This window comes from Macaca nemestrina, chromosome 7 (assembly GCF_043159975.1).
Source record: "Macaca nemestrina isolate mMacNem1 chromosome 7, mMacNem.hap1, whole genome shotgun sequence".
NCBI lineage: Eukaryota > Metazoa > Chordata > Mammalia > Primates > Cercopithecidae > Macaca > Macaca nemestrina.
In genome coordinates this window covers 152,843,500-152,867,179 of record NC_092131.1, presented here as the reverse complement: position 1 = coordinate 152,867,179, position 23,680 = coordinate 152,843,500, and the positions used below count along the sequence as shown (strand labels likewise).

The following is a 23,680-nucleotide window of genomic DNA, read 5'->3' as shown; positions in this document are numbered from 1 at the left end:
CACGTTCTTCGTTGTTTTGTTTAGGAATAACTTGGAATAAACTAGGAATAACTTGGAATAAACTGTTTGAAATGTCTAACATAAAAATAACCAAAGCAGATGTAATTTTAAACTGCCACTGTGTATATAGGGTTACATTATTTCACTTGCAGTCACTTAGGGTTTGTATATATCACATTTCAGTATAATGACATGGGCAGGCTCCAAAGAAAATACCAGGCAACGCGAATTTGGTTTGACTAACAAATATTTACATGTCTTTGTGTCTGTAATTATTGTAATCTTTTAAGGGGTTTATGCTACACAGGCTTAATTCTCTGGAGCTCTGTGTTAGATTAAAAGAGGCTGATCAGTAGTATAGATAACTGTAAAAATGATACTGTAGCCTGTCTAGATAAATTGGTGTAAGCCAGAGCTTCTGCAGGGAACAGGTGGACTTAAGAGAGCCCTGACATGGGCAGATAGCTGCCTTTCATGTGCATGCTTTCTTATGTGTTTTAGCCTTTTCTTTCTTTCTGGATGGGTGGTGGTGATAGAACCATCATTTGATTGTTATTTGATTTTTTTTCAGGTTTCTCTAGTCATGTAGTTAGCACAATAGAAGAAAGAAAACATAAACAGTGCAGTCCTTTCCTCATCTATAGGAGGCAGACAGATAGTTGTATTGCTAGTACTGAACCATTCACGTATATTTGCTTACTCAGTACCATCCATGTCAATTTGCAAGCTTTAGCCAGATGTAATTGTTTAAATAGATTATCCCCTGTTGCCCCCTTGATTAAAGCTCCTTGGCCTGTAAGATGTCAATATCCTATTAACTTTTAACTTCACTATAGCACTTCTCACTTTGTATTGCAAAGATGTTTCCCTCTAGACCATCATGGGGTTTTCAAGCATAGAGACTATTTATTTTTTAAATGTTTGGATCCCCATAGACTCAAATCACAACTGATTTAGATCAGGCAGTATGGTGCCTAACTGAATTAATTTAAAAAATGTAATCTAATTTGTAACATGATAATTTCCTAGTGATGACATAAATAATTATTTGAGTTTTAACTTGAGATTCTATCAATTTTACAATTTGGTTTAATCCAGAGGATTTATTCATTTATCCACATTTACTGAGGAGTTATTATGCTTCAGGCAGGGTTGATCCACTGGTCTCTCTCCTGCCTCTCTTATGGCTGATGTCTATTCTGATTTGTTGGTGTCTCTACCACACTAGCTGATGACTGTCATTCTTAGTTTTAGGCATTTGTGCTAGGTGCTGGGTTCCCCCTAGTTGCTAATAGGCTTTGTCTGTTACATACAGAAATAAATCCCATAAATTTAAGCATGTGAGTTAGTAAAGCTGTCATAGTAACAGTACTAGTAAAGACTGTTCCTCTTGGATGTCACACTTGAACTTGCTGAATTTTTTCACCTGCCTCTTACATTCGCAGGTGAAGGAGTTATCACACAGGGAGGTGGTAAAGGAACAACAGAGGCAAGAAAATGGGATGCACTTCTATAATACATAATTGGCTAGCCAAAATGGAAACGTTTCTAAAGGCACGAATATCTCTTGATGCATGTGGAAAACTCCCTTTTATCCCTAATTGTGTTCTTTAGTGTAAAGAATAGGCATTACATAGCTATTATAACTAGTAAAGTTAGAGTTTTTGTTTATCAGAAATTTAAGATCAATTAAATATTTTCTAATTACAGTGTCATAGTTAAAAATTATAAATATTGACTGAATGCAATGGCAGTGAGAATACAGTTTTCAAGTGTGAGTTTTAGCACTGAGGGCTGGTTCATGAGCTGGGTGTTCCCAAAGCCATGGGTAGAAGTGGGAAATACAGCAGAACATCTTAAATGGGTGAAACTATATTTCTTAATAACCCTAGGTTTTTCCTGATCTCATTAGAAATGATTATATGTTCCTTAAAATTTTTTTAGCTGTAAACACAATATATTCTATTGTATAAGATTAGGGGTTATTTTATTTAATTTTAATTATAATTATAATTAATAAAATAAAATTTTATTTAATTAGAAATTATATTATCCATAATCTTATACAACCAAATATTGGACTCACGGTCACCTTAAGTATTTTGAGGAAAATAAAATCTTTGTATCTTCAAATATTACAACTCAAAGAGACTACATTTAGCTCATATGTTGATTCAATTAACAGTTTTTAATAACATCTATTTTGTGTCAGGCACTATTCTTGGCACTGGGGTAGAGCAATTACTAAAATGCAGTGTCTGCTCTCATGGAGCTTACATTTAAGTGGGGAAAGAAGGGTGATAGAAAATAAATAAGTGAAAAGATAACCTAAAGTGATAAAAGCCTTGAAGAAAAAGCAGGGTTTGAGATGGAAAGTGGCAGGGGGTATTAGTATATTTTAAGGAAGTGAGGGAAGGTCTGTCTGATGAGGTAACATTTGAGCAGAGATTTTAGGATAAGAGCATTCCAGACTGAAGGAATGGTAGATATAAAAATCCTGAAGTGGTGGGATGTTGATGTACTAACTATATGTATGCTAGGCTTTTAAAATCCTAACAGTGACACAATGAAGTAGGTAATTATTATAATTTGTATTTTGCAGAGGAGGAAACCTACATGCTTTAACTGCTGTGCTATACACCCACGTGATGTAATAGAGCAGAGAGTTAAAGTATGAAACTCAGATCCCAGGATGCCAGGAAAAGTTCCCCAGAGGAGCTGCTCCTTGAATTTAGTTGTAGTGAAAGAGCAAGTAGAAAATGAGAAGGGTTTAGAATTCCGGTCTGTTTTCTCCTGTCACTATATCCCCAGAAGCACATTTATTTGGAAGCACATGTATATATACTAAAAATTGATAAGCTATAGAGAAGACGATCATAGACCTCAGGGAAGATAAAGTGAGTAGTTCCATTTTTTTTAACTGAATGGAACAAAGTGTTTAACATTGTTTGAATGTTTGAATATTCTTTGGGCTTCTGTGAAGATAAAATATTCCAAAAGCACATGTAAGTTTTTAAGATTCTTGCTAGCAAGGAAAAATAGCCCACTCAAGCCAATTTCATTAAAAAAGGAATGTTTGCTTTAAGTATGTGTCCTAAAATGCAAAGGAGGGTATGTCAGTTAGCTTTTGCTGTGTAACAGATTTTTTCAAAATATAGTGGCTTAAGACAACCACCACTTGGACTGGGTTCAGCTTGACATTAATTCTATCTATTTTGACTGGACTCATTAAGACATCTGATCTCAGCTGCTGGTCAGGTTGACAGTTGTGCTTCTGGATTGGCTGGCTGTCAGCCGACATGATAGGAGGACTTGGGCCACATGTCTATCATCCTCCAGGCTAGTCCAGGCTTATCTAAATGGAGATCTCCAGCTTCCAGGAGCAGGTAGAGGGCAAACTCCAATGTACAAGTGCTTTTCAAGTTTCTGTTTATGTCTCATATGCCTCTATCAAAATTGAGCAAAGCAAGTTTTATCACAGATCTCATGAGTGGAGAAACAGATTTCATCTTTTGATGGGAGGAGCTACACAGTCACATTGCAAGGGAATGGAAACAGAGAGGAGAAGAATTTGTGGTCATTTTGCAGTCTAATATAATGGAGCTGGGTTTCAGGAATGCACAGAAACCAGAAACCTAAGTGTTGTTAAGACTGCCTCTCTCACTTGTCTTGCTCTCTGTTTTGCTTGTCTGTTTCATTCTTCTTAATCTTCAGACCAGCTTCATCTACTTCTCTGGTCTCCATTTTAGAAAATATGGCTGCTGACAGCTTCTATGATCATATGAGATAGACATAGATCACTTAAAACTGACTCTTTCCCCATTGGGAAGATTTTTCTGAAGAAGGAACTCTAGAAGGGAATCTGGTTAGTGTCTTCAGTCAGGTACCCACTCCTGGATCTATGAACTGTGATAAAGCATTTTGTTGGGTGGATGGGAGATTGGGGGGATTACAGTGTGTGAATCTGGCAATTATGAGTTATATTGTTATAACCTTATGGCATTAATAGTTGGAGGTAGAGTGCTAAGAAGGAGAAAAAAAGAGTTCAGTGTCCCCAGAAAAGTGTAGAGATGGGAAGAGGGTGGCTAGACATCTCACATGGGTCCATTACAGTGAGTTTTATAACTATTGTATTAATTTCAGGGGATTGAGAGTAGTGGCTGGGACCTTGGAGGAACAACAGATGATGAACTAAAAACCAGTATGGAAGGGAGGAACTTGAGCAAAGTAAAGGGGTAAAGGATGTTAAAGAAAAAAATATTCAATGATACTTGTTAAAGTATGGCAAAGCAGGCTTTCTTAAGGACCATTGTGACGAGATTTTGCAATGGGAGAGAGAAGTTGGGCTCAACTCTGAATATAGCGTGGCCAAGTGGGAAGTTATAGCCAAGGAGCAGGGTGGGAGCCAGTGAATGGGAAATTAAACAGCAGGAGTAATGAGGATTCCAGCTAACCTGACCTAAAAGGATTCTTGCTTAATGCAGGCCAAGCTGATCAGTCATTACCTGGGGGATGGTGGAAGATGAGGAACCTGATCAGATACCAAGGGTGATCAGATATTGAGGGTGGGGTGTTCTCACTAATCTGATTTAGCAGGGTGAACAGATAGGCCTAGTAGCTGGTTCAGGAGCATGACTAAAGTTTGGTGAAGCAAAGAATCTTTGTCAAGGTCTTCTGTCTCCAGAGTCTCAGTCCAATGGGGAATCCCTTCAATAGTGGCAGCAGTGTTTCTAGTAACAGACTGGGAAACCTGTTTGGGAATGTCTTGGATGGTTTTATCACTTAAACCCTTTTTCTTCTACACATAATGCCATTTCTGTGATAACGTGTTATTTCTGTTTTAGTGGAATTTTCTAGTTCTTTATTTCCTCCTTTTCATGTTGGTCATATTATAGATGTTTTGATAGTTATTGGCACATTTTTCTTGAATAAATCAGAAAAATGGAAAGAAGTAAAATTACCTCTCATATTTTTATCAAAGAAGGAAGTTGGAAAGTATTGACTATAATGAATTTTCTGGAATTTTTTGTTCTGTGTCTCAGCACATAAACATATAAAGATGAATGAGATAGATTTTTCTATTATAAAACTATAAATGTAGAGAAGAAAGTGACATTTCACTCTCCAAGATGTGCCAATGTCATGTAATGACTGCATAGTTCCAGGGTTTTAATTTGGTGCATATTCATTTATTAGGGGAAGATTTTTGTCTCTGAATATGGTGGGTTAGCAGGGAAGTGAGGAGTTGACATTGTATATTCATTTGTTCATTCATTCATTTAGTCAGCATTCATTTATCAACAAACAGTTTAGGCATTAGAGATACAAGGTGAACAGAATGCCTCCTCCCCTCATGGAGCTTAGACTAATGGAGGAAGACTAATATTAAACAAACATACACAAATATCTATACACAGATTGTGATAAATGTTATGAAGGAAACAGATTATGAGAGAGAACAGGGAGAACCCAATTTAAATGGGGAAGGGAGGTTTTAGGAAAGGCTTTGTGGTGTCGGTTGAGATGTAGAAGCTGAGTTGCAGGTGCAAGCCAAAAATTACTCATTTTTTAAAGTCACTATGTCGTATGTCAGTGTAAAATGCAGAGTGTTCTAGAGTGCTTTGCAGAGCTAAAACTTCAGCTATAGAAATAAGTAATATATCCTCTGAAATATGTGGATAGAAAGAATCATGAAGTGAAGAGAGAAAGTGAGCAGAGCTGCAGTCTGAGGCACAGGTGGTGTAAGGACAGTGGCTGATGTTGCGGGCTGCTGTTTGGTCCAGTGGCAATGAGCCCATTATCCACCTGGCAAAGCAGCCAGCCAGGGTTCTATCCTTACTGGTATATCTTGAAATGACAATCTTCTTTTTCTCCCCTTCTTCTACTGTCTCTCTTTAGACAATGTTAGCGTCTTTTGTTCCATGGATTGGCAGAGTATAAAATGGATTTATTTTCTAGCAAATTACCTTACCAGTTGGGTACATCTCCTGGTCTAGGTTAGTTTTTGTTCCATTAGAAATTACTTCCCTCTCCTTTGAGCCCTTCTACCAATAGTGTGCTAAACTAAATGACATTTTTATATTTACATCCAAGATAGTGATTATGCAACATCATCTGCAATATTGTTTCTATTTTTAACTAAGTCTTCTGTTAAGCATAGTATTTATAACATTTATAATTTGGGAGAGTATCAGGAGTAACTGTACATAGGTACTCAAGGAATGAAAATCTAGAGAAAGAGATTACAATCATTTACTTTTCAAAGGATAAGTTTTTTAGGTCAGTTTTTTGCCTTATGGATTAGACTGTACTTGGGCTGTGATTTGTAATTAGATTGTTCATGAACGTTATTGGTTGTCAGCACTTCTTTTGGTTCTCCCGTGGTATGTAGCTTAGACCTGCAAATATATATTTAAAAAGTGCTATACAAGAGATCAAATGAATCTGCCCCTGAGGTATTCTTCCATACGGTATATTGTGCAGTGCAAGGTGAGGGTCCTGGTAGATTGCATGGAGGGTGAAGGTGAGCTCTTGTGGTAGCCTCAACTTAGCATAGGCCTCACAAACACCGTTTTGAGTAGAGTTGTGCCCAAGAATCCACATGTTGGAAGACAGGACAAAATGGAAATTCTCTACTGTTTCATGAAGTTTTCCTTTTACTTCCCTCTCCTATTTTGCAAAGAGTAAGGAATTTAACCCTTTTGTTTCAGCATTTCTACATTCATTTTCATCTTTTGTAGAACAGAATATTTATAAATTTTTAAAATTTGGAGGAGGACAAGGAAGTGTAGTTTCCCTAGGAACTGAAGTTAAGAGACTGCTGTCTCTGAACCCCAGAACTCAGGAGCCCTCTCCCTATGTGAATTTTTATTCCAGTCACCTCCCAACTTGAGATATTAATAGGAAATCATTTTCTAGCCTCTGTTACCATAGTGATCTCACTGCTTCACAAATTAGCCCTTCTCATTCTTGGACCACTCTAGTCATTGGAAAGATTTTCCTTCTATTTAATCAAACTCTACCCTTTCTACCTATGTGTCCCCAATTGTCTCCTTTTGATATTAGAATCCTTTGAAGTTTGAAGGAACTGCTTGTGGGTCCTCTTACTCTTTCTGTAAGCCACACATCCAGTGTTGTTTCAACTATTCCTCATGGAATATGGCTACTGGACCTCCTCACCATTCTTACTCCCCCTTCTTAGAGTGTACTCTTGTTTATCATCGCTACCTTAACGTAACTTTTCCTCGCGTCTGCTATGTCTCAATTTTTTATTCTACTTGTACCAAGTGCCTACTTTCTTTATGTTTAAAGTGTCTAGGAATTATACAACCCAAAATATTCAATGAGGTTAATAAATTAGAAGTAGAAAACTAGGACAAAAGAAAGGAGAATAAAAACATACCAACTGTTAATTACTTAATGTAGTTGTTTTGTTTAATCTTACTGAGATTCCTGGAGGCCAAGGTAAAAAGGGCAATATTAAGTTATAGAGGTCTCATGATCAGAATAGAGGAATCATTCCAGTTCTTCAGAAGAGGCAGTATTTTCCCTGGGGGTGCTAAATTCCGAAATGCATTTCCCACATGGGTTCTTTAGAGCACATAAAATATAATGAAAATCACCTCTGCAATGTCTGAAAACAAATGCAAAAGTGGTGTTCACATGACTGTTTCTTATAATGACCTTCAGTAGATGCTCTGAGCATAACATTTGAGCACAATGCAATAAAATCAATTTATTTCATGTAACAACTCTTGGAACACCCTCATCATTTCCTGACCCTAAAGATGCTTCCCACTACATGTCAAAGTGTTTGCGAATTAGCTACTGTATACATAAAACCCTTTCCCCAAGGCAAATATGTACACTGAGTTATGTATTTGGTTGATTCAGATGATGATTCATAGAGGTTCTTTCTTCCTCTTTGGTTTGTGTCTATATCTGTATGATCAGATCCATATTAGGAAAATTAGCAAGTATTCTCATAGTTATTATTATGCTAGGGAAAGAAATAATAACTAGTCATCGAATGCCCATCTCTTCTTTCTTTCTCTAGGACAGTCCAGATTGGTTTACAACTAGGAATCCTGCAGTTAGGACCTCAAGGGTGGGACAGGACTGTTCTGCTCACAACACAGTATGAGGAACCCTTCCTCCAGGGAATAGGAGGTTCCTCTATCCATGGGAAGGAACGTGCAATTCCAGGACACGTTTGCCAAACCACAGAGATTGTAAGCCTGCTGCCCATCCATTATTATCATTATTTAGCATTTTTAGAAGGTCAGAGCCAAAATAAGTACTCTGCCAGCCAAAGGAGCGACACCAGCCTTTACCACAGGCATTGGAGGCCCCGTTGGTATTTAGTAGCAGTGACTCGGGTCCTATTATTGTCTGATTCCATCAGGCTGGCCAGGCTCCTGCCTCCTGTTGGCTTTCCCCAACAACTGTTTTTTTAGGCAGTTTTTTCCTCCCCTCATCTCCTGTTCCCAGTAGTAGTTATTTGGTATGTGTTTGCTGACTGTTCCCTCCAACTCCCACCCTGTGTTTTTTAAGAATTTAAACAGTGGAAGGGATTCAGTCAATTGTGCTAATGAGAGATAAGTATGGAGGGAAGGCTTTGGGGGCTCCTGAATTTTGGGTTCCTGGTCTACTCCCGAAACCTTTCCCTGAGAGATAAAGTATAGTATTATGCTTAAAAGCATAGAACCAAGACTCTGAGCTCAAATTCTGGCTTTGCCATTTACTAGCTGAATGATCTTGGGCAGTTTACTCAACCTCTCTATGCTTCAGTTTCTTCATTATAAAATAGATTTGAAACTCTCTCCGTCACAGATGTGAAACTAGATAGAACACAAAAAGTGCTTAGAACAATGTCTGAGGCATTGTGTTAGCTGGCATTACTATTATCGGGCTATAGAAATCATACCAAGATATTAGCCTTATACTGAGATCACTCTGGGTTGCGAAACAATGAAGAACATTGGGGTCTTTGGGAGGCAAGTATTTGGGAATTGTGTTTGGAGATGGATAATGGCAAAGCCCTCCAAGCCTCAGACCATCCAGCAAGGTACACGTTTTTTAACTTGAAGAGAAAATGGAGGAACATTGTGATGAATCAGAAATGTCTGCTTCCTATAACTTATAGTCAACTTCATTGTTCATTCTAATGAAAAGGAGTTTCAGTCCAGATATGCATAAATGGTGCTCCATTGGCTCACCAGGGCCCAATTTTGGGCACAGCCTCTGTTTCGTGAAGGAGAATGACAAGGTAGCTTGGTGGACTTTGGAGCCAGGCCTTTCTGGCTTTGAATCTTATCTTAGGTCAGTTTATTGACCTTTTTGAGTCTCAATTTCCTTCTCTATGAAATAGAGAAGTTACAATTCTATAAAACTTTATAATTCTTTTTCTGGGTTGTTTTGTAAATTAAATAAGATGTACAAAATACCCTACACAGTGTCTAGCCTTAGAAGACATTTGGTATTTGTCAGCTTTCTTCACTTTTTTATTAATATTATTTCCCAATTTGTTTAATTTATCAAGAAGGTCTTGTCATGTAGGAAATAATTTAAAGAGCTGTTTCAGATCTCATGTGCATGCAGATCACCTGGGGATCTTGTTAAGCTGCAGATTCTGATTCAGTAGGTCTGGGATGGAGCATGAGATTGTGCACGTTTAACCTGTTCCCGGTGACACCAATGCTGTGTGTGAAGACTGCACTTGGAGTAGCAGAGTATACTGTACTCTTTTCTCCCTTTGCATCTCATTATTACCTTTTAGATTCATGTTAATATTTTAACAGTTTTACCACACACATTTGCACATCCAGAATCATCATCTGGAGAAACATCCAAGTTTGTACATTGTTAGGTACTAATAAGATTCCTCCTCATCCAGTACAGGCCGTGATGGTTGAGGTCTAGAAGAAACCTATCATAGACATTTCCAGGATTCCCATGGGCTTAGGATCCCAAAGTGTTTGAATAAAATACTTTGCTCCAGCCTCATTGTTGAAGGCCCCTTCTTAGAATCTGGGTCCCTCTGTGACTTGTATTGCAGGTCAGTTAGGTTAAGGAAGTGGTCTTTGTCTTTCTCTTGTCAACGAGTCTGGAGGGAGCCACTGGAAGACTGTGTTTCTGCCCTCACTGAGCACCTGAGATATTTTTAGAGCCACATGTCCCAACTACTAGCTTTCTCCAGGTTCATTAGATCATGTTCTCTCCAGGGTACACAGATAGGAGAGTGTACTTTTGTTCTTTTGTGATACACACTTTCTGAGCCCATTGAGCTTTTATAGGAACATACGATATCCAGTCCTAAGAACTAAAAAGCTGTGTGTGAAAAAGCGTGAGTGCTTAATGCAAACTCTGTGGTGTTTCTACATTTTCGCAGGTTTCTTAGAAACCTCCTCACTGTTGTTTTTTTCTAGTTTCTGCTTGTTTTGATATTTAAACTCCTTCCTTTCTTTCCTGTATTATTTACAGGAACTTTTCAGCCTGAACCATCAGGGTCATTTGCATCTGCTATGCCCATTTTGGGAATTGGCTGTCTTTGTCCTCAGGCAACTTTTCTTGAAGTAAAAAATGGAAAAGTTACTAATTCCTTTGCGTTACATCTCTTTGAGTTAGAGATGTGAAGAAGAAATAATAGCCTCCTTCTTGAAAAAAAAATATTAAAACAGGCTTTTTTCTTTTTCTTTTTTTCTTTTCCTTACAAAGTGTCTATAAGTTAGAGCTTGGTCATCAGCCATGTTTCAAAACAAAGCAAGTCTGCTTCAGTCTCTTTAGAGTTATCTTGGTGCCATTTCATGGAGAATTTCCTCTGTCCTGGCTGGGCTCTACCTAATATGTTTGCCAACTTGGGGAAGAATTTGAAAATAGCCCCAGGTAAGAACCCAGAAATTTTGAAAGTTAGGGTGGAGAAGGATTATAGGGGGAGAAAATAGAGAAAATATTTGAGGTAAAGTCAGGGGAGCCATTAATGTTTTTACCTTGTCTAGATGAAACAGTCTGGGCTGTAACAGAAAACAGATGGCACACTCAATACGAAAGGACAATTTATTTCACTGGGACTGTTTACAAAGATGTTGGTTTAGGGGACACCCAGGACTCGTTGTAGCTGTGCTGTTACTGCCCTTGGGCCTGAAGGTACACTCGAGACCTGACTTCACTCTCCCTCCCTTCCCCATTTCCTGCCAGAGTCCTCTGTTAGAAGAACCTAATGGGAAGCAGAGAGCACTGGAGCCTGTTGATGCACAATTATGCATTGCTTAACAATGGAGTTATGGACTGAGAAATGCGCTGTTAGGTGATTTAGTCATTGTGTCAACATCACAGAGTGTACTAACACAAATCTAGATGGTGTAGCCTACTACACACCTAGTCTATATGGTATAGCTTATTGCTTCTAGGCTATAGAACCAGTGCAGCGTATTACTGTACTGAATACTATAGGCAGTTGTAACACAATGGTAAGTATTTGTGTATCTAAACATAAAAAAGGTAAAAGTGTGGCTTAAAAGAAAAAAATGGTACAGTTATATTGGGCATTTATCATGAATGGAGCTCGCAGGACTGGCAGTTGCTCTGGGTGAGTCTGTGAGTGGTGAGTGAATGTGAAGGCCCAGGACATGACTGTACACTACTGTAGACTTTATCAACACTGTACACGTAGGCTACACTAAATTTATACAAAAATGTTTTCCTTCAGTAATAAACTAACCTTAGCTTGCTGTAACTTTCTTACTTTATAAACTTAAAAAAAAAACTTTCTGACTCTTGTAATAACACTTAGCTTAAAACATAAACACATTGTATAACTGTACAAAATGTTTCTTTATATCCTTATTCTATGAACTCTTTTCTATTTTAAAAAATTTTAATTTTTTTAACTTTTTAAACTTGTAGTTTTTTTGTTAAAAACTAAAACAGAGTCAGGGTCATCAATATCACTGTGTTCCACCTCCACATCTTTCCTACTGGAAGGTCTTCAGGGGCAATAACATGCATGGAGCCGTCATCTCCTGTGATAACAGTGCCTTCTTCTGGCATACCTCCCAAAGACCTGTCTTGAGACTGTTTTACAGTTAACTTTTTTTTTTTAATAAGTAGGAGTATGCTCTATCATAATGATAAAAAGTATAATAAATATGTACACCAGTAGCATAGCCATTTATTACCATTATCAAGTGTTATGTACTGTGCGTAATCATATGTACTACACTTTTATATGACTGGCAGTGCAGTAGGTTTGTTTACGTCAACATTACCACAGATGTAATGTGATGTTACAACTGCTCTGAGCTATGGTGTCACTAGGTGATAGGAATTGTTCAGCTCCATTTTACTCTTAGGAGACCACTCCAAAATGTTTTTGTGCAGCACATGACTGTAGTTCATCCTGGGCAGCCTTCTGGGATAGCAGGATGAAGACAAGTGGACAGATCTGGAGAGGCAACCAGAAGCTGTCTGACACTCTAGGTTTACATTTTCTTTTGGAAGACTTATTCACCTAAAGACACTATCAATATTGTGTGCTCCTTGAGGGCAGACACTGGCTTATTCACTTATCTGTTAGGTCACTATTTAAATGATTGTTGAATGAATGAATGGGTCTGTTTATTTCCTTCCTTTCTCTTGACTTACACTTATGGCAGCCGACTATAACAGTGTAATTTTGTCTTGGTTAGAGCCTTGTGTTCTGAATAGTTAGGCTTCCCTTAGGCATGGTTACCTAACTCAGAGAAATATTCCTTCCAGTGTAATTCAACTTTTAACACTCTCATTAGTAAAACTGCTAAACAAAAACAGGTCATTGTATTAATATCTTGAGTCTTTTTGTATCCTTATTATTGTTTTTTTGGTGGATATCCAGGTTTAGCGAAGCATAACATTCATAAATATTTAGCCCTTCTCAGTTCTAATCAGTTAGATTTCATTAGATTCTCTATTAAATTGAACCCTGTTATTTCATTTCTCCTCTTACGTGGAATTCTGGTGATGTGCAGATGGACAAACTGTTTAATTTAGGAAGCCCACAAGCCTTTTGTTTCCTTCCCAGGCTGCTTCAAGAGAACCACACAAAGGACTAAAGTAGCTTCATTAACTATCTTCAGTAGCTTTAAAAGATCTGTAAATAATGTCAGGTTTCTTCTAACTGTCCAGAGGGCAGAAGTCTGAATAGATACAAGCCTATTGGTTATACACTTTGGAAAAGTTTCCCATGCAGTCAAATTGTCTTCCGTAATGATTCTCAGTCATTAGGATTTTGAAGGAAGGGATGGAGAGCAGAATGTTTTAGGGGCATTCAGATTCGTTAAATTCTATCTCCCTGAACACTTGAAAAATGGTCTTATATTCTATAGTAATTATAACTTGTCTTTACGTTTGGCTTGGGACTTAGCTGCTTTCTTGTGTAAATCAGATGATTCCTTATTCGTCACGTAAAGATAACAACAACTGTGTAGTACTTTAGAGCACTATGAGGTGCTTTTATTTGAAGTTTTAAACTTTAGTTTCTTGGATCATTACAATAATACTATGGCTAGGGAGGTGGGTATTTTTCTCCTTATTACGGATAGGAGGTGATATATGGTGGTGGTTAAGATTATGGGTGCTGGAGTCAGATAATTTGAGTTTGAATTATATCTTTAATAATTACTAGCCTAGTCTCAACTAATAAACCCACTCAGTTTCCTAATCTGTAAACCGCAGAGACCTAGTTTATAGGTGTATTAGTCTGTTATCACACTGCTATGAAGAAATACTTGACTGAGTAATTTATAAAGGAAAGAGATGTAATTGACTGACAGTTCCACATTGCTGGGGCAGCCTCAGGAAATTTACGATCATGGCAGAAGGCAAAAGAGAAGCAGGTGCTTTCTTCACAGGGCAGCAGGGCGGAGTGAGTGCAAGCAGCGGAAATGCCAGACACTTATAAAATCATCAGAGCTCCTGAGACTCACTCACTCTCATGAGAACAGCATGGGGGAAACCAACCCTGTGATCCAATTACCTCCACCTGGTCCTGCCCTTGACACGTGGGGATTATGGGGATTACAATTCAAGATGAACTTTTGGGTGGGGGCACAGCCAAACCATATCAATAGGGTTGTGTGAGAAATAAATAATTCAGGCAAAGCAATTAGAACACTACCTAGCACATAATAAATGCTCAATAAACCTTAACTACTAAAACCATTAGCGTTGTTAATAGAATATGAATAAATGGAAAAAATAATTACTAAGCATAAACTTCTCAAACTTCTCGATGTTATGGTTTTTTCCTCTTAAGAGGGAGGATACTTAAATTTTGGTGAATCTCATTTGTCTTTTCATATCCCTTTGAGGTAGTGAAAAATAGATTGCATTATCTCCATTGTGCAGGGAGTAGTTGAAGTCCAGTGAGAAAAGAATACAGGCTTTGGAGTCAGACAGATGAGGTTCAAATCCTGGCTCTTCCACTTCTGGTTATGTATCTCTAAACTCCATTTTTTTCATCTCTATAATGGGGATAAGCAGAACATTGTTTGGAGGTTTGAAGGAGATAATGCTTACAAAAGAAATATTGCAAGGTACTGAGTATACTTACCACATACTGTCACTCAGTAAATGTGGCTGTTATTGCTGTTGAGGGGAGGGGACTTTTGACACTGGCCCAGGGTCACAGTTAGATGGGCACCCAGGTTCCATCATCTCTTACGTAATGATGAATGTACTGCTTCATCTGGGTATGTTGTTTCTCTACATTTTAAATCCAAGTGTTTTGATCTTTTGGTTACTAATTTATTTTTAATGTACATATTATGGACACTGGCTCTGTGTGTCAGCAGGCCGTGAACAATGCCTATTGCATCAAAATCCTAAGTTTACCTCATGTCACAAGACAAAGGTAATGTTAGTGAATCCACATGACCAACAAGGAATGTGACACTTGCAGAATCTGTCAGATGGTGTTTGGGCAACTATTCTCAGAAATTGAAAGCAGCAGGTGTTTACTAATATTTACTATGTGTTTGGCATTATGTGAAGTAAGGGACACAAAAGAAACACCGTACTTTATTCATCTCTCACAACAAACAGATGTGATAGAAACGTGAAACAAGGAACAATAATAACACTGTGATTCAGCTCATATTAAGTGGGCTCTGGTCTAGGTCCTGCATGGACTCTCACAGACATGTAGATAAAAAGACAGGTAGATCCACACTTAAAGCATATTCAATACATGATAATAGAGTTATTAACAGGGGGTGCTGAGGAGGAGTTATGTGGTATGTGTGCATTTGGGTGGTGGTGCAGGTTCCACAGCAAGGTGCTGCTTGAATTGTTGACTAGTTGGGAATGCTGGGTAGGGGGGTATTGAGTGAAGAGAATAGAAAATCATATTGTAAAGACAATGGGATGTGAAAAAGCCTGGGGTGGTAAAGAACAGCATTTGTTTAGTATCCCTCATGGCTGGAGCTAGGGTTTACAGGAGGAGTGGTGGGAGAGCAGGCTGGAGAAGTGCACTAGGGTTAAGTCATTAGAGACCTTGTGTACCATGCTGAGGACTATGAGCATTAAGGTGTTGACAACCAAGCAGGCAAGAGATGATTTTATCAGTGTTTCAGAATAATTATTCTAGAAACATCATATAGTAAAACGGAAATAAGGGCCTGAATAAAGTCTTACAAGAAAGAAAAACTGAATTGATGAATGAATGAATAGTAGTGTATTAGATGATACTAACTATAAATGTTTTAGGAGTTTAGAAAAAGGGGACACCATGATGGGAATAATATTTGAAGAAGACTCCATAATGAAGAAAGTTTTTTTGTTTTTTTAGAAGGGGTCTCACTCTGTCACCAGGCTGGAGTGCAGTGGTGCAATCTCGGCTCACTGCAACCTCTGCCGCCCAGGTTCAAGCGATTCTCCTGCCTCAGCCTCCTGAGTAGCTGGGACTACAGGTGTGCGCCACCACGCCCACCTAATTTTTATATTTTTAGTAGAGACAGGGTTTCACCATGTTGGCCAGGATGGTCTTGATCTCTTGACCTTGTGATCCACCAGCCTCGGCCTCCCAGAGTGCTGGGATTACAAGTATAAGCCACAGTGCCCGGCCATGAAGAAAGATTTGAGTGGTCAGCCCAGGGATTTATCTATAGTACCTAGCCAATAAACTGGATATTGAACAAAAGTACAGTTTATACAGGAGAGAAGACAGGAAGTAATACCAAGTTGCATAACATGTGTGGAATGGTCAAAGAGACAAATCTAACTGGATAAGAAGGGTAAATGATACAATTTCATGTGCATGATGGTCCCAGATTTTGGAAGCCTTCGAAATGCCTGGTTGAGGAGTTTAGATTTATTTCTTAATCAATAAGAAACCATTAAAGATTATTAAACAGATGTTTCAAGATTTTCAGTTTGGGTTAGAACTGTGTGCATCTATTGGGTCTCTTCATCTTGGTTGGAGGAAGATGAGTCTGATGAGATGACACCAGTTCTGATTCTTACATTTAATGGAAATGCCAGAGAGACTTCATTACTTTTGGGCAGGAAAATACAGTTTAATGACCCCACTTTGGTTATGGGTAGACTGTGGAATAGTTCACTGTTGGGAGACAAAGGAAGCTGAGGCAAAAATGAATGATTGCCCATATGAGATTTTCAGTGATATCAGTCTAGGGAAGGATAGAGTAAATAGAAAGATGGTAGAAACTGCTTGCTCTGTGGAGACTTTTAGGGATGATAAAAACATAGCGTGCACAGTCAGTATCTTATTTCATACCCATAGCCGACATTGTTAATTGATTTTGTTATGTTTTCCTATAGTCTGGAGCCCTTTTTAATGCAGTGCTCCAGGCAGGCTACTATTAGTTGATCAGAGTTGGCACTGAAATTCAAACCTATTTGTCATGGCTGTAGTAAGAAATGAATGAGAAATGGGTTATGACTACTCACAGTACAAATCAGTTTTTACCTTTCCAGGTGGAACTTGCAGAAATCTGTGCCAAGAGTGAGCGTTACATTGGTACTGAAGGAGGAGGCATGGACCAGTCTATATCATTTCTTGCAGAAGAAGGAACTGTAGGTAGCATTCCAAATAGGAACCATTTGGAAATTCCTAGTGGAAAAATTTACATGGAGAGGAAGGCCCTGAGAGCCCCAGGATGCTTGGTTACGGACAGCCTCCTATATTAGGCTCTATTGTTGGATATTATTTCCCAGCTGCTTGTAACTCAAGGCTGCCACCAGTTAACCTAATCTATTTCATGTTGATTGCCTTTCTCTTACGCTTCCAGAATGATACCTCAGGTCTGTTTTTCTCATGTGTCTAGCTTTTTCCCTTCTTCTATTTTTCTTCATTGTTAAGATGAGCTTTCTCAATTTCCTAGTTATTGGAACCTCATTTCCCACTCCTGTCCTAAATCACTTCATCTCATGGCATTTTTATAATCTCATGTTGGTTTTAAACCCAAATCATAGTTCTCTTACCGCATATATTCATAGTCCCTCTTTTTATAATTTACCCTTTGGTATCATTTTTCTTTGTCAACATTTTTGGGGCTTCAGTGGTGGGAAAAAGAATGTTGACAGTAAGCCAGGAATGAATTCCTAGCTGGATACCACTTCCCCTTGGCTATCAACTCCTTTAGGCAGAGCAGAGGTTTGAGTTGTTGCCCATAAGCTGCTCATTTCCAAAATAGAGCAAACATTTCTTTAAAACATTTTCTTAGTTTTTCATCAGATTCCTACAGGCTTGGCTATTTTCCAAGAACACCTGGATTCCTTCTTATTAAGAATATTTGTTATTGATTCCCCTAAGCCAAAGACATGAGGCATGAGGAAATTTGTTTTAATACTAAGAAAATACTTTGGGTGTTTTGGATGAGACTCAACAGGCAGACATGAGGGCCAGAGTCCTGATATTAATGTAAGTTAGCTATAAAATCTGAACACAGTCCAAGTTCTTTGGGCTTACAAAACACTTTACCATCTGACCCCTGCTTTACCCCTCTATCCTAACCTCTTACCACTTCTCACCCCTCAAACTGTAAGCCCCAGACCAAATTTCCATGCCCGTAGCTCCATTAACATCCCATGTTGTTTTTTGCTCCAGGACTTGCCTAAGTTCTTCCCTCTTCTTGACATGCTTTTTGAGGAAAGAAACCCTCTGTCTGCCCTACTTTTGCTCATCTTTTAGGACTCAGTTTAGATTTCTCTTTTCAACTGAGTGGAGCCTACACTAGGCTCTATCTGATCAGATGCTTCAGCTTTGTGTCCATAGAGCATCTGTGCTTTGCTACCATTGTAACACAACTTGGAAATGTATTTGTCTGTCTACTAGACTGTCTTTCCCACTTGACTGTAGGCTCTATGAGAGGAGTGACAGTGTCTTTCTTGTTCATTGTATTTCCAGTGCCTAGTACAGCACCTGGAGGTCAATAAGTAATATTTGAATGAATGCATGCATTTTTGAGAAAATGCTTTGTTAAGATAAATAAATACATAAACACTTGAACATTTTCTGCATTCGAATAAATTATATTTCTCCTTTCATTTTTCTTCTAACAGGCCAAGTTGATAGAATTTAGTCCTCTGAGGGCAACTGATGTAAAACTCCCAAGTGGAGCAGTGTTTGTGATTGCCAACAGTTGTGTGGAGATGAATAAGGCAGCAACTTCTCAGTTCAATATCAGGGTGATGGAGTGTCGGCTGGCTGCGAAGGTATGAACTTGGCAAGCTAGCGAAACTTGAAGTAAGGTTTTTCTTGTCTTTATTTTCATTGTTCTCTATTACTTTATCTCTTTCCCCAAATTTTCGGTCAACATTCTGACTGCAGCAACATTCCAACTGAAGGTCTTTGGGTACAGAGAAATCTGATTTCTAACTCAGAAGACAGATGAACCAGTTGAGTCTTCTGGGGTGGCACTGGAAAGAAAAGGGCAGCTTATATATGTGAAGCAGGGTTATGGGTTAGGTCTATGGGTGGAGAAAGACAATTGATGGGAATGACCACAGCTGGTCTTGTTTCCTCAACAAAAGTGATGGCAGCCTCACCCCTTCTGGTCCTCTAAGATGCAGTTTTTGTATTGGGTTATCATTCGTCACTCCAAAAATACAGGATTGGTGCAGTCCCCCCACACCCAGTACCCAGGAAGATTTTTCCATGTCTACTAGGGAAACACAAACCAGCAGGGAGCCTTGGAAGTCTCTCTTTAGAAAACCCCCACAGTTAAACCTTAAATCTACTTAGGTAGTTTTCATTGGGTAGCTATTGTAGTTCTAGCAGCATGAAGATATACAAAGGGGCATAGGACATGGGACTAGAGAGAGTGGATAGTAGAGTTGAGTTCAAGTTGAGGGATTATGAAACAGGAAATGGTTAATATGTGATCACATAGTAAGTAATCCAGTGATCCAAAAAGTGACACAGGAATTGAATGTTATAAATAATCCAGAATAGCTCATAATATGACTAGAAAGTTGGAGAGAGGACTGAGGCTGGAGGCTAGGAAGTGGATTCTGGGTCAGGAGCTCCACTGTGTTTTCTTCCACTCTTTCTTTGATCTCCTGATGGATACTGATAGATATCACCTAAGACTTACGATTACCAACCTTTACCAGGTCCTAAATACAGCCCGAAATCTATTTTCTCAGTAGTAATAATGTCAGACCTTCTTTACTTCTCTCAAACACCCATTACTTGATTCAGCCTAACTTCCAAAAGTGATCTTCTCCCATATTTCATGTTGGAAATAGATGTGGTCACATAGACTTTGGCTTCCTGCCATCATATCTGCATGTCTCTCTATATCTGCATCTCCTGTCAAAGCCAGCCCTTCCGAGTGTGGCTGCAGGGAACTCACTCCATCTTTAGCCTGTTCCTCACCTCTATTTCTCTACTAAATCCTTTCTATCAGACTCTACCTATTCTAGCATTTTGTATTAGAAAAGTCTACCCTAAGCCTCACAACTCTGTCCATCTACTATTTCTATTTCTACTTTTTCATTCTCTTCACAGCTAAACTTCTCAAAAATTGCTTTATATGTGTTATCTTTACTCCTCTACCTCCCTCTTATTCCTTAATTTACTAAAACCTCACTTCTGCCTTCTCCATAATACTGAATTTACTCTTTCTTAGGCCACCAAAGTTTTTTTCATTGGTAAATCCAGTGGACCCTTTTCAGTCTTCATCTTATTTCTCATTGCTATTTCTTACCTTTCAACAGAGTTAACCAGTCTTTCCCTCTTGAAACATTCTCTTCCTTTGGTTTCCAGTATACTTCACTTCCGTTTTTTTCCCCCTTATATTTTTGTTGCTATTTCTTTTGGGTTTTAGCCATTCCCCCCACTGACCCACCCTGGGCAGGGATGAAGGGATGGCAGGAATTCACTCCTCCTCCCACAGATGTTTAAATTCAGTATTCTTCAAGGCCTTGGCCTTGGTCTTCTTCTTTCTAGTGGTCTTTCTTCTGTTGGTCTCATGCCCTCAGCTTCAACTTCTATCTCTATGATGATGACTTCCTAATAGACATCTTCAACTAAGGCTTTCTTGGCTGAGCTCCAAAGCTCTATATCCAATGCCTTATTGACCGTCTTTACTTGAATGAATCATAGACCTCTGAAACTGAGCATGTTGAAATTGAACTCAATCTTTCCCATACCTTATATTTTTCCATGGGTCTCATCATCAGTTATTGACTATCACATTAGTCTTCTCACTGTTCCTTAAATTCATGCTCATCTCTTTCCCAATCATTCTTCAAATAACAGCATGACAGTTTAGAAATTTAAATCTAAGCAATTTAAATTCCCCTGCTTCACACCTTTAAAAGCTTCCTATTTCGTTGGAGTAAAGTAAAAAGTCCATATCACCACCTGGAGAGCCACCATATCTGAGACCTGTGCACCTCATCCTCTTCATCTCTTAGCATCACCTGCTTTCCTTACACTCCAGCCATGAGACTCATTCTCATTTCAGAGACTTTGCACCTGCTCAGGACATTCTTCCTTCAGCCCTCTTTGAAGTCTTAGTCTAAATGTCCCTCAAGGAAGCCTTCCCTGACTTGCTTACTCCTGGACTAAGTTAGAGCCCCCTTTATATTTTGAAGCACTTTATTTTTCAGTTATGGCACTTATCACAATCATTTATTTAATGTCTGTCTCTTCTTTCAGATTCAGTTTTACCTGAGAACTGAGGCGGTGTTTGTCTTGTTAACTCTTATATCCCTAATGCTTGATGTGGTGCTTAAGCTGAAGAGACACAGGATAAACATTTGTTGAATAGATGAATGACTACTCCCTGCATCACCTACTCTGTACTTTATTTTGCACAATTTCACAGTTTTTTACAAGTACCTATTATATGCTCAGCACTGGACTAGATCCTGTGGAGGTGTGTAAAGTGTAGTTTTCCCTTGTTACTGACTTAGCACTTCTCCTCTTACTTCTATCCTCTGAGGTTGGGAAATTCAGGAAATTAGAGATATATTGAGCCAGGAAAATAAAGCTTTTTGTTTCTGGAATATTTGGGGGGTATACATTTTTTGAAAAATTATGATTTAAATGTTTTATTTTTTAAATTTACTTATTAAGATAATGTCTAAAAATAATGTAATAGAAGTGCTTTAATGTTGAACTCTTCATAGTATTTGATCAGTGCATATGTGTAGAGAAACAGTGCTGTAAACTTTTTAATATCAAAGGTTCGATGAACTTTTTTTTCTTTTACGACACACTTCCTTTTTCAGGAGATGGAAGAAATTAGTGTCTTATTTGTTTGAGGGCTTAGTCTTGTTGACCTTTCATCTTGAGGTTGATGAGTAAGTGTTGCCTTCCTAAGGAGACCTCAAACATACACAACATTGTTTTCAAAGTTTTATCACGAAATTAGATATCCTCTACCAGATCCATAGGTGAGGTGAAATAAGTATTAGACATGTAAAATCAGTTCATGTTGTGACTACTCTCCCAAAGATACAAGAAGAAAATGACGGATGAAATTGTGGTGCTGAGTCTCTGTTGTAAAAGTTACTGGGATGTGGGAATGTTTTCTGAGAGTTAACTAGAAAAAGGGCATCTCCTTTGGAAGCAGTAGTAGCTGAAGATCTTAATCCACTGCAGAACCTCCTGTTCTTGAGGATGTTTTCTCAGTTTAACTGCATAACCCCATATGCATTTTAGAGGTACTTTGGTCAGCAAAATTGGCATCTGAATTTGGCTTTTTGCTACACACTCCTCCCAATTGACGTAGATAAACACATTGTTTTAAATACTCTGAATTTTTCTCTTTTAAAATGTGGAAGAGAGAAAAATGAAAGACTTTATCAAGATGGAAAATGTTTCTAAATCATGTTGCTGCAAATCACTAAAATCCCAGGTTTCATACAAAAGGGAAATAAAGATAAAACTGCTAATGTGCACTTTACTCAGAGATACTGATATTAGGAATATGCTTTTGCTTAGGAATATAGACTGGAATTCTACTAAGCATATTTTCTTTGCAATATGGTTCTATTCTTCCATTTTTGGCAACATGTGAATGAATATAATTTTTGTTTGAAGATGGTCTCATTAAATAAACTCTCATGTAAAAATATTTTTTAAAAAAGCTTATCTCAGTCTGAACAAACTTTCTGTTTTCCAGCAATAATAACGAAGTGTCAGTTGAAGAATGGCCAGGTCAAGATAGTTTTGAAAATGAGACTGATCAGCTAGGGCTCCACATGGCAAAGTTGTAATGAATAACATTTATTTTTCCTTTCTTCCTATTTTTCTCAGATCCTTTTTGGAAAAAGAGTACTTTTTTTTTTTTTTAATCAAGTTAACATAGAGAAGTACACTAAACCAATAAAGACAATTTTTCTTTGTTTTGCCTTAATGCCAGCAATTTCTTCTATTCTCAACTTCTGTCTCACCTTGTTTCTCTGTCTCTATCTCTGTCTCTTTCTCTCTGTCCGCCAGCTTTCAAAAGTTAATTGATGCAAATTCATAAAAAGTCAGAGCCTTGTAGAGCATTTGACTAAAATTAAAACTTTTTCAAAGCAAACTCAATAGAGATTTATAATTACTACTTGTATAAATGATATTTTAATGAAGCACATTTTTATGATAAAGTAACCGGGGATCTTTAGTAGGTACAAAATTTTTCAGATTTTACACATAGTTGGGGCTTAAATGTTTCCAGAAGTGCTTTCCTTATACAGTATCCCTTAGTTATATTGAATAATAAAATGTGTGATGCCCATAATAAGTATTATGGGAAGTCAAGTAGGGAAGAGAAATTATACTGTTGCTTTTTGCATACCCTGAGCTCCTTGTGACAACATGAGAAGCAGTGAAGGAGAGAGTTTCATATGATCCTCTTACACTTCAAGGAAAATTTATAGTGATTCTTTACAGGGCCTGTCTGGTCAGGGTCCATCAGTCATGAGTTTTTAGTTCCTGTCACTTAGTAGTCAGTATGAAACTTATTCTTTGTCTGGTGATAGAATGTGAGGAGAAGTTGGCATAATATTCTCAGGGTTTTGGCAGTTTCCTTGAATTTGAGCAGAGAAAAATTAAATACTCAAGAACGTAGCCAATTTCACTTAGCCAGTTGATTCAATAGTGCATACTCTGCCAAGACTCTAGCATGGAGTATTCAGGCAATGGTGAGTCCAAGCTGCATGGCAGAGGACATACATACTGGGG

At 38.2% G+C, this 23,680-nt stretch overlaps 1 protein-coding gene across 12 annotated transcripts in view; it reads left to right on the top strand.

Annotated features, from left to right (window-relative positions):
- LOC105490574 (galactokinase 2) overlaps nt 1-23,680 on the top strand; it is a 275,378-nt gene that overhangs the window by 109,005 nt on the left and 142,693 nt on the right. For 10 of the 12 annotated variants that reach the window (XR_003019991.2, XR_011625304.1, XM_011756364.3 and 7 more), the window contains 2 exons: nt 16,972-17,070; nt 18,559-18,711. The exons of 1 other annotated variant lie outside the window; for it this stretch is intronic. Coding sequence is in view for 9 of the 11 variants with exons in the window: in XM_011756364.3 (XP_011754666.1) it covers nt 16,972-17,070; nt 18,559-18,711 (252 nt within the window). In the remaining 2 variants the exon portion in view is untranslated. The remainder of the gene's footprint in view (nt 1-16,971; nt 17,071-18,558; nt 18,712-23,680) is intronic. One more of the 12 variants, XM_011756374.3, reaches the window with a different exon arrangement.